The 15,813-nt window shown below is 58.7% G+C and overlaps 2 protein-coding genes across 5 annotated transcripts; one reads left to right on the top strand and one right to left on the bottom strand.

Annotated features, from left to right (window-relative positions):
* Positions 1–3,233: 3,233 nt before the first annotated feature.
* On the bottom strand, positions 3,234–9,449 carry PCSK4 (proprotein convertase subtilisin/kexin type 4; the record flags this gene model as incomplete). The annotated part of the gene is given in 17 exon segments (XM_081076962.1): positions 3,234–3,518; positions 3,521–3,568; positions 3,571–3,774; positions 3,893–4,015; positions 4,285–4,409; positions 4,621–4,800; positions 5,091–5,208; positions 5,280–5,383; positions 5,460–5,560; positions 5,944–6,156; positions 6,246–6,418; positions 6,709–6,797; positions 6,890–6,966; positions 7,057–7,185; positions 7,259–7,351; positions 8,864–8,968; positions 9,255–9,449. Coding segments are annotated over 17 exon segments (2,298 nt in total). The 3' UTR covers positions 3,234–3,297.
* Positions 9,450–10,173: 724 nt separating this feature from the next.
* Positions 10,174–15,372, top strand: REEP6 (receptor accessory protein 6). Of its 4 annotated transcripts, none has more exons than XM_081076740.1 (6): positions 10,174–10,518; positions 13,304–13,397; positions 13,482–13,620; positions 13,898–14,066; positions 14,279–14,365; positions 14,618–15,372. In XM_081076740.1, the coding sequence occupies exons 1-6, from the start codon at positions 10,404–10,406 to the stop codon at positions 14,653–14,655; spliced, it is 642 nt and encodes a 213-aa protein (XP_080932866.1). In that variant the 5' UTR covers positions 10,174–10,403; the 3' UTR covers positions 14,656–15,372. The 4 variants fall into 4 exon arrangements, with proteins under 4 accessions (XP_080932866.1, XP_080932867.1, XP_080932868.1 ...); XM_081076742.1 differs by having other exon boundaries at positions 10,283–10,518; positions 13,988–14,066; positions 14,618–14,793; XM_081076741.1 differs by lacking the exon at positions 14,279–14,365.
* The last annotated feature ends 441 nt before the right edge of the window (positions 15,373–15,813 follow it).

Raw genomic sequence — 15,813 nt, 5'->3', positions numbered from 1 at the left:
TAACCTCAAGGCTCCGTTACATTTTGTCCTGGAGTGAAGGAACCATTGCAGAACCTGGAGTTTCAGGATATGGCTGCCTTTGTTTATTGTGCCAGGGACCTTCCTGTCTGCCTAACAACACGCTAACTAACCTGTCTCAATATGAGCTGTGATAAAAAAAAAAAAAGAAAAACTACAGTGAATGCTGGGGTGGCTGGTTAGCTCAGTTAGTTGGATCATGGTGTTAGTAGCACCAAGGTTGCCAGTTCGATCCCCTGCATGGGCCACTGTGAGCTGCGCCCTCCTTAAAAATAAATAAATAAATAGACATTTTATTAAAAAAAAAAAAACATACAGGGAGTGCTGCTGTTGAATGCCACCCAACAAAAAGGCAGAGATCGAAGTGGCACGTTGAACCTCAGTAACAGTGTGTGACCAGTTTCAACTTGTTCAGTGCAGTCAGGTGTGAGCTACGGTTGAGAGAAGGTGTCCTCCATCATGACAATGCTCCGTGTCACACATCACTTCTGGTACAGCAATTTCTGCCAAATAAAAACATTATGGTGTGTCCTCATCCACCTTATTCACCGGATCTGGCACCGTACAACTTCTGGCTCTTCCCCAGTCAAAATGACCATGAAAGGTAAACGTTTTGAATTGATTTCAGGACATTGAGGCAGCCACGACAGCACAACTAAAGACAATACTAAAAAGGAGTTCCAGAACTGCTTCAGAAAGTGACAAGAATGATGGAGTATGTTCAAAGCAAGGGGGATTTATGACAATGTGTGTTTTACTGTAATAATTTTTTATTATTTAAACATTCACCACATTGTTTGATCACACGTCATATGTATATTTACAGTTATACAACCATCACAACAGTCTAATTCTAGAACAAGATGAGTGGGGGAGCTGGTAAGGACTCTGGGGGAGAGAGCGGAACACATAAGACCACCTGTATCCCCACCTGATGGATGTGAGCCCCTGGAGGGCAGGATCTGTGTCTGCCCTGTTCTTTGGTACATTCAGAGCCTGGTACACAGTAGGCACTCAATAAATTGGGTTTCTTTGGTACCAAAATGTTTTACATTATATTTGTATGGTTCTTCTCCAGTTCAATAAATGCTTTCTATTGCAATTTTTTAAGTTGAGGTAAACTTCACAAAATGTAAAATTCACCCTTTTAACGTGTACAATTCAGCAGTTTTAGTATATTTACAAGGTTGTGCAACCATCACCACTATCGAATTCCAAAATATTCTCATCACCCCCAAATAAGCCCCATTCCTATCAGCAGTCACCCCCACCCGCCTTCCCAGTCCCTGACAACCGCTAACCCACTTCCTGTCTTTGGATGTGTCTTTTCTGAACATTTCACATAAGTGGAATCACACTGTGTGGCCTTGTGTGTCTGGCTTCTCTCACTGAGCATCATATGTTCAAGGTCCATCCACGTTGTGTGAGTGTCGGTGCCTCTCTCCTTTTCACGGCCGAGTAAACTCCAGTGTGCAAATGAAACACACTGTGTTTGTCCGTTCCTCTGTGGATGGACACTTAGGTTGCTTCCATCTTTTGGCCATTGTGAATCCTGCTGCTGTGGACATCTTTGTACAGGTGTTTGTGTGGATGTCTGCTTTCAGTTTTTCTGGGTACATACCTGCAAGTGGAATTGCCAGGTCACAGGGTAACTATGTTTAATTGCCTGTGGAATTGCCTGACTGTTTCCCAAGGGGCTGCCCCAAGCCAGCTTATTTTGCATGCTTACTGTGTGCCAAGCAGGAAAACTGCCTTGTGATCCTCATAAACATTTGGTGAGACCGGTGCTAGACTTGGTGCTGTGGCACAGGTGAGGCCACGGAGGGTCCGAGAGGGAAGCTAGGGGCCCCTGGCCAGACAGCCTGGTCCTAGGGATAGGGGCCAGCTAGGGGCTGGGCTGCCGTGAGACTGGGTGTGTGGACAGGACAGGGAGGAAAGCTGGGGAAGACAAGGTAGGGAGACGAGGCTGTCTCCTCCGTGGCTGGCCAACTGCTTCTACAGGGCCCAGCTGGGCACCCGTGTCTGCTCCCCAGGCAGATCTAGGCCAGGGCTCCATGTCTGTGTCTGGTTTCAAGTGCTGAGGCATCAACCTCCCACTGCCCAGCTGCAAAGAACTGGACAGCCTCGCTCTTCAAGGCTTGAGGTTGGTCGACTGAGCCCGGTAGCCAAGCAAATTTCCATACTCCCAGGGCCACAGAAGAGGGTATTCTTGGGGGTCTGTGGGCTCCTGCAACAGGTGAGGCCTGCCCCATCAAGCCCGAGTGAAGCCCCATGGTCAAGGGCACAGGCCAGCCTACACTCATGGAAATCCCCTCCCAACTCTGAAAATCAGGATGAACGTGTCCTCACTCCATCAGTGTGTGTGAAGACAGATATGGGACATTTAATAGTTCACTCTGCAGCCCCTTTCCCAACCCACACCTCAGAAACCTCTTTGTGTTCCGGACAGGTGGGTAACCCACTTTACAGATGACGAAGTCAAAAACATGGGGAGGGAGACAGCAATATACCTCCAACCAATAATTCCCTCAGCTTCCCAACAGCCCTCAGGGAATGGAGAAGTATACATGTTGGAAGCTCCTAGACACACTTCTCTTAGTTCTCAGTGTCAACAGGATGGGGGTGGGGAATGTGGGGAAATGGGGAGGTAGGTCAGCAGGGGGCTGGGCCCTAGGAGCCTGCGGGCATCACAAGGGACCCCTGTCAGCTCTCGCCTCCAACAGCTGGGTTCTCTGGGCCCCAGGTTGATCTCCGTTTCTTTGTGGGCTGCTAAGTCCTCCAGGGGCTGATGGCTGGGGAAGACAATTTCTAAGCAGTGTACCAGGGGAATCCCCAACCATGCCAGCAGAATGGGCGGCCCGCCCATGCCCCAAAGGAGATCACAGACTTGGCACCTCCTGTTCAACCTTTATTTGCAAATTCTGAGGTCAGACATGGTGTCTGAGACTCTGGACAGTGTCACTGGCTCTGCTTCTACCCCTCCCCCCTTGCCCCACCAATTCAGGGGTAGGGAAGGGATGGCCCCATCCCCACCACCCCAACCCCACTGTGTAACTAGATCTCTCTCTCTCTCTCTCTCTCTCTCTCTCTCTCTCTCTCTCTCTCTCCTGGACCTGCCGAGGGTTGCAGGATTCCATGAGGGCCACCTGTGGCCTTCCAGCCTCATTGGCCAACCAGGGCTTTCCAGGGGCAGGTTCTCGCCCTGGGCGCTCATCTGGAATGAGGGAGCAGGACAGCAGTGCTCATCAGGGGCCTAGGCCAAGGTGAATGTTGACTCTCCTAGCCAGATGTCTCCGGGGTCCAGCCAGCAGCTGTACTGGGGTGGTCACAGGGGTGGCTTCTGGCATTGGCAGGACCGACACACAATGGAGGGCAGCTCAAGGAGAGAATGCTGTAGAGGAAGGGGCTCCCAATGGCCACAACCAGCAGGGTCCGCATCATGGCCTGGGCTGGGCCAAGGTGGCAGCGGCAGGGGTGGGCAGTCGTGGTGGGCTGGGGGTGGCAGTGGGGGTGGCAGGCCCCAAGCAGGAGCCCCAGTGCTTATCCAGGTGTAAGGTGGAGAGCAGGTGGTGCAGTCGAGTGGGGAGCTGTCGCGGCAGGTGTAGCAGGAGGAGTGGCAGCTGGAGCATACACGCAGGGTGGGCACTGCCAGGCGTTTTGGCCCTGTGGTTATGGCCTGGTGGGTGTGATTGAAGTACCGTGGCGGGCAGTGGGAGAGGCAAAGGTGGCCCAGGATGTAGGCGGGGCTGTGGCATTCTGCACAGGGAACATGGACACGGGGGTGAGGCGGAGGCGTGTTGCCCTGGCCACCCACCCACCCAGGGCTGCACACACACACTGTCAGCAGGCATGCCATGCCGCGCCGGGCACTCACCCTGGCACAGCCCCTCTGTGTCCCGCTGCACACACGCGCTGCTGGTCACCTGGGGTCCCGTGGGCCGTGCTGTCATGTCCTCAGTTGTCCCATAGAGCAGCAGTGTGTAGCGGTACAGTGTCCCTAGGCAGGGGTTGCAGTGGGGATGGGGAGGAAGGAGGGAAGCTGTGGGTGGCCTGATTGTGCCATTCTGGGCTCCACTCCCCAGCCACCCCCACCCCACCCTGGAGCCTCAGACTCAGGTGGTGCCCTGGCCACCCAGGACCCACTGTAGGACACCTACAAGGCACTAGACATGCCCGCTCACAGTCTCTTCAAGGAGACCACTGGGAGCCCCTCTGCAGTAGGTACCGAGCCTGGCTGCAGAGCCCCCACCTGTGCCCACGCCTCACCTGTGTTAAAATAGTAGCCCTTGTTTTCCAGGCCCAGGGTCCACAAGCCCCGTGGGTCCTCGTCCCAGAAGTGGGTGGACATAAAGATCCAGTTGTTGTAGCCTTGGCCGCTGATGTCGAAGGGCCTGGGACAGACAGATGGGGGTGGGCAGCAGGGGGGCGTCTCAACCAGTTACGCAGGGGCCAGGGAGGCACGGCGAGCGTCTGACTGTGGTGCCAAGTGCTGGCTGCGGACTGGCTTCCGTGGGACACAGGCCGCACCTGACCCCACAGCACACTTGGCCCTTCCTGTGCAGACCCACACGGCCAGGCCCCCCGCCCCCCCGGCCCACGCACCTGATGGCCACCAATGTGGAACGGGTGCCCATGGGGCTGGTGAGTGAGATCTCCAGGTCCCCGCGGCGGCTATAGGACAGTGACAGCTGCACCTGTACGTGCTCCAGCGAGCGAATGTAGTTGGTGTGGCCAGCACAGGCTGACATTTTCTTCCTCAGGTGTGTCAGTGGCAGGATGGGGCTGGGGGTGGTGTGCAGGGTCAGAGCCAGCCTGCCAGCCTGCTGCGGGAAGGGTGGCCAGCAGGCGAGGTCTGCGCTTACATCTGGGGCCACCCTCTGGCTTTACAGATGGGTAAACTGAGGCCTCAGGGCCTGCCTCCCATGGGTCTGCCCCCTGGGTGTTAATTACAGGTGTGGGGGAGGTCTGGAGAGGTGACAGGTGTGAGGGGAGGGCTGGGGAGGTCACAGCTCTGAAGTCAAGCCTGGGGAGGGGGCAGGTGTGCAATGGCGGGGGCTGAGGACGGTGCTCACGTGGGGGTATGCAGGACCCGAATGACGCACTTCTTCTGGGGCCGTGTGGGCAGCCAGGTGCGCGCCAAGTCCACCAGCACTCTGGCATCCAGGAGCCCGTAGCCGTAGTGGTGGCTCACTGCACGGAGGGGTGGATGTCACTTGCGCGGTGGGCACGATGTCCCCACCCACCACCTGGCCCTGCTGCACCTTGGCGTCCCACGCCGTTGGTGGTCCAGTCCTCGGCCTGAAGCTGTGCCCGCCTGGACGCACGGACCACCAGGTGCTGCATGTCCCTCCATGTCAGGAACGGGCTGGGGGCGGGTGGGGCTGTGAGCTGGGGCCGCACCTGGGGAGCCAGGGCGCTGGGCGGGCCCCACCATCACCTACTTGGCTTCCAGAGCCAGGGCAATGATGCCCGCAGCCAGCGGTGCTGAGGCTGAGGTGCCCGTGTGCTTGTCGGTGCACTGGTGATGCAGGTCTGTGGTGACCTGCGGGCGGGGACAGGGGCTCGGGCCAGGGCGCAAGAACACGCGGCCCTTGTTTATGAAGCACCAAGGCCTCAAGAAGGCACTGCAGAGCGTTACAACAGGCCGGGGGCTGAGCGCCTCAGCAACAAAGGGCCGGGGGTATGAAGGGGCTGGGCACTGGGACCCGTGTCTGTACTCCAGCACTGCAGGGGCAATCCTTGGGAGGAGTAAAGATGAGGGGACAGGAGGGAAGATGGGGGCAAACAGGAGGGAAAGTGGGATTCCAGGGGGAAGGTAAGAGGACTGGGGGAAGGTGGGGGCCAGGAAGAAAAAGGGGACGGGGGAAAAGCAGGGACCAGGATGGGTTAGGCAAGGTGGACATGGTGGCGGGGTCCACTGCTCACGATTTGGGGGTCGGTGACAATGCCACTGCTGTAAGTGGTGGTAAGGGTGGAGGCACAGGCCTCGCTGTACCAGGGCACGTGGCCCTGCCGGGTTGTGCTGCCCACAGAGAGTGTGTGGATGCTATTGGTGTAGCCGTCACAGTTGCAGTTGTCATAGTGCAGGCCACCATTGCCTGACGCCCAGATGAAGAGTGTGCCCAGACCCCCGCGGCCCTGCATTTGAGGACAGAGATGGGGACAGGGGGTGGAGTGTCAGCACCGTGAACAGGCACAGGCCTTGTATGGCCCCAGGCCGAGCTCACCTTGGTAACACCACGCCTGAAGGCCTCCCGGGTGAGGATGCCTGGGCCGTCCACTGTGCGGCCGTCATCCTCGGGGCCCCAGCTGGCACTGTAGATGTGAATGTGCTGTGGCTGCAGGCTCAGCGACTGGGCCTCGATGACATCGGTGATGGTGCCATCCAGCATTCGCACGCCTGCACAGGTGGGTGTTGGGCCTCGGCGGACAGCCCCGCCTGCACCACAACCCATCCAGGCCAGCTCCAGCCACCCTGGCAGGGCCCTCTCCCCACCACCAGGGAGTGGGGGGGGCGTCTGTGCTGGGGGGGTGGCGCGCTCAGCTCTCCCCACCCTGAGTCTGGGGCTCTGCATTGCCCAGTGGCAAGGGTGTGGCCGTGAGAGGCTTCCTCCCCTGGTTGATCTGACAACTCTCCTTGGCATTGCCAGCCACCCAGCGCCACCCAGTCCAGCCTCTGCCCATCAGTACCTCCAATTCGGGCGTTGTAGGCGACGCCTATACCGCAGAACCCGTTGTTAGCTATGGCTGCCACTTCCCCAGCACAGCGAGTTCCATGCCTGGCCCCAAGGCAGAAAGGGGTTCCCATCAAGGAGCCCTGGCCCCAAAGGGCACCAGGGCTACCCCCAGGCCCTATGGGATGCTGGCTCACCGGTTCTCCTCACTGGGTGTGTATCGTGGCTGGGGGTCCGGGTCATAGTCGTTAAAGTCATAGCTGGCCAAGGGGTCCTGGGGGTGGGGTGGGGATGTGAAGGGGGTGGGGTAGTCTGTGGGACAGAGGCAGACCCCCCTTCCCAACCTGTCCCTCCCGGGGCTCACGTAGTTGGCCCAGAGATCCGGGTGGTCCTTCTCGATGCCGTCGTCCAGTATGGAGACCACGATGCCCTGGCCTGACAACCCCTGGCTCCAGGCCTGCAGGATGTTCAGGTCCGGCTGGACCTGGTTGTTCTGTGCCGGGTGGGGCTGGCGTCAGTGGGGACCCAGCACAACCCCAAACCATCGCCTGGCCCAGCCCACTTACCATATACCACTGCTTAGAGAACCAGGGGTCCGTGGGCACCATCAAGGAGCGCTTCACCCGCCATCGCAGTGTCTGCTGCTCAAACCACTGCACCTGAAGGGGGTACACGCCAAGGCAGGCGCTGGACCCATCGATCTTGCCTCACACCCATGCACTTTAGAGGGTCCTGGCCCATGGACCAAGGAGGACATGCCTCTCTGAGCCCTTCCTGCCAATTCTAGTCAAAGGCCTGTGTCTAGGGTCTGTCCGGGCTGCCTGGGCTGCTTCCCGGGGTCTACTAAGGAGCGATTGTCATTGGGGCTGTGGTTGGTGTGGCATGTGTGTCTGTGTTGCGACTGCTTGTGCTGGGACCTTGTGTTTGCTGGAGCTGCTCTTCAGGGTCCCCATGTGCCTGGGGCTCTGCCTTCAAAGGGGGCCAAGGCCCTTGGAGCCCCCATTCCCAGGGCCCACAGACACATGGCTACTTCCCAGGGATCTGTCCTCTTCCCTGCAGAGGCCAGTTCTCTCTACCACCCCCTTTACCGTGCAGGACACCCTTGCATACCCACTTCCTCCCTGGTCCTACAGCTGTACCCCTGCCTCAATAAACCACTTAAGAGCACACAGCAGCAGTGCTCTCTGTCAAAATCCTCCCATGGCTCCCTACCGCCCTCTCCAGGGCCCACAATGCCCTTCCTATCTGTCCCCCACCAGCCTCTCTACACTGCTGCCACAGTGGCTGCCCCACCTAGGCCTTTGCACGTATTGTTCTGCCTCCCTGGGGCTGCTGTTCCTCCTTTCTTGTTGATCTCCCACCTGCCCCCCAAACCAATTCCTGTCTCCCTCACCCCCATCTAAGCAATCAGGGCCATCATCTCCCCATACTGTGCTCCAATCTTGGGAGCTGGCCCTGACTTCTCTCCCTCAGTCACATGCACCTAATCCATCAGCAAGCCCGGCCTCTCTCTTGCAAACATCTCCAAGTGGCCACTTCTCTCTGTGGCGAGTTCTCCAGGTGGGTTTCGAAACGTCAAGCTTCTTGCCTCCTTGCTGATCAGCCCCCCAACCCAGCCCATACCTCTTTGTGGCTCCCAAGCACTTGCTAGACTCAGTTTCAAATCCTCAGCTTGGCTTCTAAGGCCTTTTCCCTATCTGTCATCTTTCTGAGCATCTGGAAACCCGGTTCTGGTGCCAATTCAGTCACGGCCTTATTGAGTGACTTCAGACAGGATTCTTCCTCTTTGGAACTGTTTCTTCCATCACAAAACTGGCCAATTCCCCCTTGTATACCCCATGAGCTAGCATGTTATCTGCCCCTCTTTATGGGGCACCTTGTGATCTGTCAGGATGAAACAAAGGAGGGATGAGGGGAGCGTTGGGGGCAGGGGTTTGCGACAAGAATTATATCTTTGTGCCAGGCCCTGGGGTGAGCACTGAGCCCATGCTTGGTCATTTGCTTTCCACAGATGTTCCCCATCTGAATCCCCACTGTATAGACTGGGGGGCCAGGTGGAGACCACGACTCAGAGCAGGTAACTTGTGAAAGGTCACAGCCATTCGTAACAATCACAAGAATAACAGGAGGTGGTTGAGACCACAAGTGGGCAGCCTCGAGGCCAGGTTCACCTTAGGGTCTTTCTTCAGGCGCAGGCGGTGGCCCCAGTGCGGGGTCAGGGACTGCTGGACCACGCCCCGGTGCCGCAGGTGGAAGTAGTGCCCGTCAGGGAAGATCTGGGAATGTGGAGAAGCAGTAGCTTCGCTAGGACGGGCTCCCCTGATGGAGCCCCCGCAGGACAGGGACCAGCCCCTTTGCTTGCTTCCTCTCCCAACCAGGTGGCCACTTGGAGGCTATGAGTGCCCTCTGCGGGTCCTAGAATCTGAAGTTGGTCGAAGCAGGGATGGACTGGGGGTTCTTGATATTGAAGGGACTTGGGTGACCCCCCTCCCGTCAGTCGGGGCCTGGGGTCTTGGGTTGTCTCGCCCCCGACCCCTACCGGTCCATCTGGGTCCCACCCACCTGTCCCATGTTGACGAAGCCGAATTTGCGGGCTAAGCGCTCGGCCTCCCGGTAACCCTGGGACACTCGCACGGCCCAGCTGCTGACATAGATGGGGACCCGGGCCGAAGCCCACCCCACAGCCAGGAAACAAACGAGGACCAGGCTCAGGGTCAAAGCCAGGCGCAACCAGTGAACAGTCCAGGCAGGCCGCATGGCGACGGGGGCGGAGCCGGGGTCTACAAATATCCCTCCCCCTGGCCAAACCGCCGAATTGGTCCAAAAGGCCGCCCCGCCCCCGACGCCATAGCAACCCCTGAAAGGCTTCAACTCCCAGGGGGCCTTGCGGCTCCCCATTGAGGGGCGAAAAGATCCGACAGAAGTGGGAGGGGGAACACACGCTTGCCCTGGTTTTTTGCAGACCCAAACCCTCTGGAGCCTCAGTCTCCCCATTTGTACAATAACCCAATTCTTCCGACCCAGAGGAGAGGGTTCACTGTTACAATGATTGACCCGCCCCTTTATTTAGCCCCCTCCCCGCTTTCTACATACTCCTCCCACTAAAAAATATCAGCCCTGCCTCCTCTCCAGCCCAACCAGAATCGTTCTTTCGAGTAAGTTCCGCCTCCTCAATTTAGCTCCGCCCTTCAGATTCCGTCCCGCCTCCTTTATGACCACCCCTCCTCTGTTCTTGCCAATGAATGCCTTCCCGTTTCTCCAATCAGCTCGGGCTTTTCTCAGGCCCCTCCCACCAGTTCCGCCCACCCCAGCACGCTTCGCTCCCCCAGCTCCACCCACACAAAGGCTCAGCCAATAATCCAAGGCTATGACCCCGCCCCTCCAATCAGCTACGTCCCTCTCCCGCTCGGCCAATTGGTGTCCTAGGCTGTCGCGCCCTGCCTCCTACCTCTGGAGTCGCGGCTGCGGCGGCCGCGGCCGGCCAGAGGGCAATGCGACGGGGGAGAAGGGGCAGGCCCCACCTCCTTTGTCCGCCCTGCCCTCCCATTGGCCGGTGCGAGGGACAGAGGGTGGAGACCAGCCCCGGGGCGGAGACTAGCCCCGGGGCTGTGCGGTGCGGCTCGCTTCGGGGGAAGGCGGCGCGCGCTCCGCAGGGTCGGTGCTCCGGGCTGCGGTCGAGCTCGGGTTGCCAGCCCCGGGACGGTCGGTGCCATGGACGGCCTGCGCCAGCGCTTCGAGCGCCTTCTGGAACAGAAGAACTTGGCCACCGAAGCGCTAGAGGTGCTCGAAGCCAAGACCGGTGTCGACAAGCGGTACTTGGCCGCGGGTGAGCCGTCCGGGGGCGCTCGGGTCCGCCGCCCCATTTCACCGATGGGCACACTGAGGCCCTGGGGCAACAGGGCCTCAGACCTGCCTCACTCCGGCTGGCCCAAGCTGCGGGGTCCGGACTGGACGGCGGGGCGTGCCCCGCTATACCACGGGTAGACCTAGATCATGGCGGGGGAGGGGTCGTAGATTTGGACCACGGTGTGCTACAGGTCCTCTCATGCCCCCGCCGTGCGACCTCAGGCGAGAGCCATCCCTTTCTCAGCCCCCGCAGCACGCCCACTCTGGCCCTCGGGTCTGGAGGCCCGTCCTCTGCCCCCTCCTTCAGGGCTTTGGGTGCCCGCCAGGCCGAAGTCCGGTTCTTCCAGTTGCCCTGCCGTCCCCGGGGGAGAAGGGGGCAGGTAGGCAGCCAGTGCCCTGAGTCTCGCCACCCCTGTCCCTGATGGACCCCAGCCTGAAAGCAAGTGTAGAGATCTCGTTTTTCCGAAGGGATGCCCCGTGCCAGGAGGGAAAGGTCACGTCCACCTCCCCTCCCATTGTTTTCTTGCTAGTACCCTCCTTGGCCTGCCCTCTCCCCTGGTGGCTCAAAGGCTTCGACCCACTCTGCGTGAATAGTTGAGTTGGAGTTGGGTTGTTTGACAGCTGTGTTCATTTTGGAGAAAGCTTGGATGGGGACCTAGGAAGAAGGGGGTCCAGCCACACCTGACTGTAACTTCCATTCCAGTCCCTTCCTCTTCCTTTCCTCCTCAATGGCTTGGTGTGGTTTCTAAAACTGTCCAGTAAACACCCATTAAATGCCTTCCTTCCCTGTTTTGCAGTGCACCAGTCCCACCCACTTTGTCACCTCTCCCAGGAACCCCCCCTGGAATGAATCACAAAAATGCTGGGTGGGAGTGGTGGGGAGGGCTCTAAGTGGGGACAATGACAGATGTTTTGAGCACCTTCCATTTGCAGATCCTGGGAATCCACTTTCATCCCATTTCCCCGTCAATTGGGGCATCCCCATGCCAAGCAGCTCGAGGAAGATTCGATATCTGTCCCCCTCCCAGGTTCCTAGTGCCCAACCCATGCCAGCTCAGCTGGGGACTTGCCCCTGGGAGCAAGCCATTGACCTCCCGCCTGGCTTTCCACATCCCTGCTACCAGTGCGTGGGGGATTTAGGTCACAGAGCACTGGGGAGGGGCCCACCAGGGAGGCTAGTGGTTACAGGGAGGAAACTGAGGACCAGAGAGGCAGGGGCTGTTGGGAGGTTGCCCCTGCCACCTGACCTGACTGGAATATCCACCCCTCCCCCACCCCTCCTACCCTGGGCCCCATCTGTTGCTGATCTCAGGTTGTGCCCCCGCCAAGTCCAAGGTCATCCTCCCATTGCTGAGGCTGCAGGAATAGGGATTGAGGGGAGGGGTGCCCTGGGAGAGCCGCTGCTCCCCCTCTAGCGATTTCCAGAGGGGTGACATTTCCCCACCCCCTCACCCAGATTTGGGAATCCTTGGACCCCACCTGCCCCAAAAGGCGAAATCCCCCTTCTCAAGTAATAGGAAACCCAGACGCGCCAGCTGGGGAGGACCCCCTCCCACTCCTGACCCCAGACTCGGATAGAAACTAATGCAGGTGGAGGGAAGGGTGGGGGTGACTCTGCCCTTTGGTCCACGAGTGGCCTCTCTCTCTCTCTCTGCAGATAACAGCCTTAGGGGAAGAGGCGGGAGGCTGTAAATGCTCCCAAATGACCCTGGGCAAGTTCCTCTCCCCCTGCTTCCTTCTCTCATTGCCTGAGACAGAACAGGGAAGCACAGAGCCCCATACATAAGAAGTGCTTAATAAATGTGACAGTTACCATTATTGTTTTCAGAGTGACTAGTGCTCCTGGCTGCCCCCACCCTCACACTATTCTCTGAGCCTCATTGCTGTTTCTATGACCAGAGGCCCTCAGTAATGTGTGGAAAGGACGAGTCTTCTGTGTAGGATGTATTTAGCTAAACCCAGAACCCTAAGAGGCAGGGCCACTACCACCCCATTGACAGATGGGGAAACTGAGTCTCCAAGCAGAGAGAGACTTGCTTAGTGTCACGTGGTAAGTGAGTGGAGGAGCAGAGGGCTCTCCACGGTCTGGGGGCTCTAGACTGCCCTTTGCTGCCTCCCACTAAGACAAGGGGTCTCAAATGGGACCATGCGCTACCTCAGGACACTTGGCAGTGTCTGGTGATATTTCCTGTTGTCACAATTATGGGGTTCTCCTGGCATCAAGTGGGTGGGGGCCAGGGAGGCTGGTCAGCAGTGCTGATATTGAGAAACCTCAGAGTAAAAGTTTAAAATGCCATTGCCTTTGTCTGCTCTCTGGCAATCATGTCTTCATGGCAGAATAGCCTCACTTTTACGTTTTTCTCCAATTACTTATATTCAGTCGCTGGCGTATTGTGCCCATCCCCTCCTATAGGACCCGGAGTGAGGTGATTATAATTGCAGACGATCACTTATTCATGCAACAAACATTGAGTGGGCAGCTACTCTATACCCACCAGGGCAGAGCTCCCCACCTACCTTTGGGGACCTCCCAGTCCCATGTGGTAGATGGATCTGTTAACTGATTACAGACATAAGACGCAGGGCTCAGGGACACAGGGGGGTCACCCAGGAGTTGCAGGGGGATGTGTCCTGGAGGGGTTGCTGAGGCTTGTAGGGGGAGTAACAATGGTGGACTGTATCTGCCAGGCCAAGAGGAGGCCCGGGGGCCTGTGGGCCAGGCACGGAGAGAGCCAGACTCCCACCCATGGCCCTCTTTTCTGCAGGAGCCGCCACTCTGCTAAGCCTGTATCTTCTGTTCGGTTACGGGGCGTCTCTACTGTGCAATCTCATTGGCTTTGTGTACCCCGCATATGCTTCGTGAGTGCCCCGGGGCTGTCCAGGTGGGAGGCACCTGGGGGGCCTCTGGCAGGCAGCCCCTGAGCCTGCTTGCTCCTTCCCCAGAATCAAAGCTGTAGAGAGCCCAAGCAAAGAGGACGACACTGTGTGGCTCACCTACTGGGTGGTGTACAGCCTGTTCGGGCTGGCCGAGTTCTTCAGCGATCTACTCCTATCCTGGTTCCCTTTCTACTACGCGGGCAAGGTGGGTGCTGCAGGACACACACGGGACAGGGTCTCCAGGGAGCAGGCAGGCGATCCGAGACAGGGGCCTGAGGGGCCCGCCCTGCTGTTCCTGCGATGTCATGGGGGAGACTTAGCCCCTTCCCTGCATAAACAGGCCCAGCCAGGGGTTGTCTGATGGAGACAGCCCAGGCTCATGCTGACGGGTGTCTGACGGGTGGCCCAGGCCCACCTAGCCCAGACTCTGACGGGGGAAGCCCAAGCGGGGGGCCAAGTGTGACTGCTGCCTGTACCCGCAGTGCGCCTTCCTGTTATTCTGCATGATTCCCGGGCCATGGAACGGGGCTCACATGCTGTATCATCGCGTCATACGTCCACTCTTTCTAAAGCATCACGAGGCTGTGGACAACGCCGTGACAGACCTCAGCAGACGGGCCCTGGACGTGGCCGCCGGAATAACCCGGGATGGTGTGTGCTTGCAGGGCATGGGGGGTCTGCCTGTCCCAGTCTCTGTCCGTCAATCTGCATCTCTCAACCCGCCCATCCTCACTTACCTTCACTTTCGCCTTCCCCCTCCTGACTCTGACTGGCTTCTACTTGGCGTCTTGGCTGCTGGCATCCGTCACTCTGCATTCCCCTTTTCACTGTGCGCCTCTCTCTCCTGTGCTCTCTGGAACCAGTCCTGCAGAGCCTGGCCCGCTGCCGGGCACTCGTCACCTCAGCAGCTGGGGCAGTGGGCCCCGCTCTGCCCTCGGAGCCAACCATAGGTAACCCCCACCCCTAGGAAGTAGGACCTATGTGTGTGTGCGTTCACGTGTGCGTGTATATGTGCATTTATGTATGAACGTGGGTCCACATGTGCATGTGTGTTGAGTGCATGTAGGATGGCTGCTGCCCCCTGGCGCAGACCCCACCCTGGCCCCCAGCAGCCTCCATCCCACTGTCCAGCAGCAGAGTGAAGCCCCAGGGCCTGAGGGTGCCACCAGACCTGCCTCACTCCCATGGCCCTCTCTCTGCAGCGAAAGTAAGCGTGACCCACCTCCACAAGGACAAGTGAAGTCCCCACCCAGCCCCAGGACAGACCTACCGGCCAACCAGCCAAAGGACACATCGCACCCCAAGCCCAAGAGCTCCACGGATTCCTCAGCTGACTTACCAGCACAGCCCACCACTGTTCCTTTGTCCTCAAGCAAGCCAGCCCCTGGGAGCTCCTCACATACCATCTCGCAGCCTCAGTCCCCAGCCAGTGGCCCTGCCAGTGGCTCCAAGATGCCCCATAAGCCCCAGGCTAGGCCTCAGTCAAGAGCCAACTCCTCTAGCCAGCCCCAAGCCCCCAGCCAGCAGCGTAACCGGCCCTCCATCACTTCCTTGGGCCCCTCCCAGTCAGCCCACCAGGCCTCAGACTCCATGCAGCGTCCCAGCACCTCCATCCACGAGGGCCCCCCCATCGTGCAGTCCCCCAGTGGCACTACCATCCCCATGCCACCCCCTAACAAGAGCCCTAGTGAGCCAGGGGACTCAGCCCCCAAGGCCTCCAAGTCCAGCAATCAGCATCAGAAGGGGGCCCCAGCAGAGCCCCCCACCAGCACTTTGGTGCGTAAGCAGCCTGTGTCCTGCCAATCGGTGTCCCCTCTGGGGTACTGCTCAGAGTCTACCACTGAAGTAACCTGCAGCTGGCCCCGCCACCGCCCCTGGCTCCAATACCTGAAGCACTGTTGGCGGTTCAAACACATGGCCTGCTAGGAGAGGGCACAATAAAACTCATCTGGCCGGCCTTGTCTCTGTCTGTCCTGGGGGGCACTGGGGAGGAGGGCTCTGGAGGGACCATCCCATCTAATCTGGAATGGACGCTGTGTGGCCCTACTTTACAGATGAGGAAACCCAGAATCAAGGTCTCGTCAAGCAGCTGAGGTGAATCGGAGATGAGAATTTGAGTCCAAGTGCTTTGTTCGGGAGGGGGTCCCAAGGAGCTCCAGTAAGGAGCAGAACCTCCGATGAGAGGGTAAGGAGCCACAAGTGGCTGTGGCCACGCCCAGAACAGCAGTAGGCACCTAGAGCTCTGGGGCCATGTTTTGTACCCTGGGAGGGGCTGGACCCCGGAGGCATCTGCAGTCAGTTTGGGAGGGCCTGCGGCCCAGGTGTCCATCACAATCCATCCCTCTCACCACTCAGCTCCTGTCCCCCAACCCACCCAGCTCTGCTTCTCCACGTTTCT

Source organism: Rhinolophus hipposideros (assembly GCF_964194185.1).
Source record: "Rhinolophus hipposideros genome assembly, chromosome: 16".
NCBI lineage: Eukaryota > Metazoa > Chordata > Mammalia > Chiroptera > Rhinolophidae > Rhinolophus > Rhinolophus hipposideros.
This window is presented reverse-complemented; position numbering and strand designations above follow the sequence as displayed.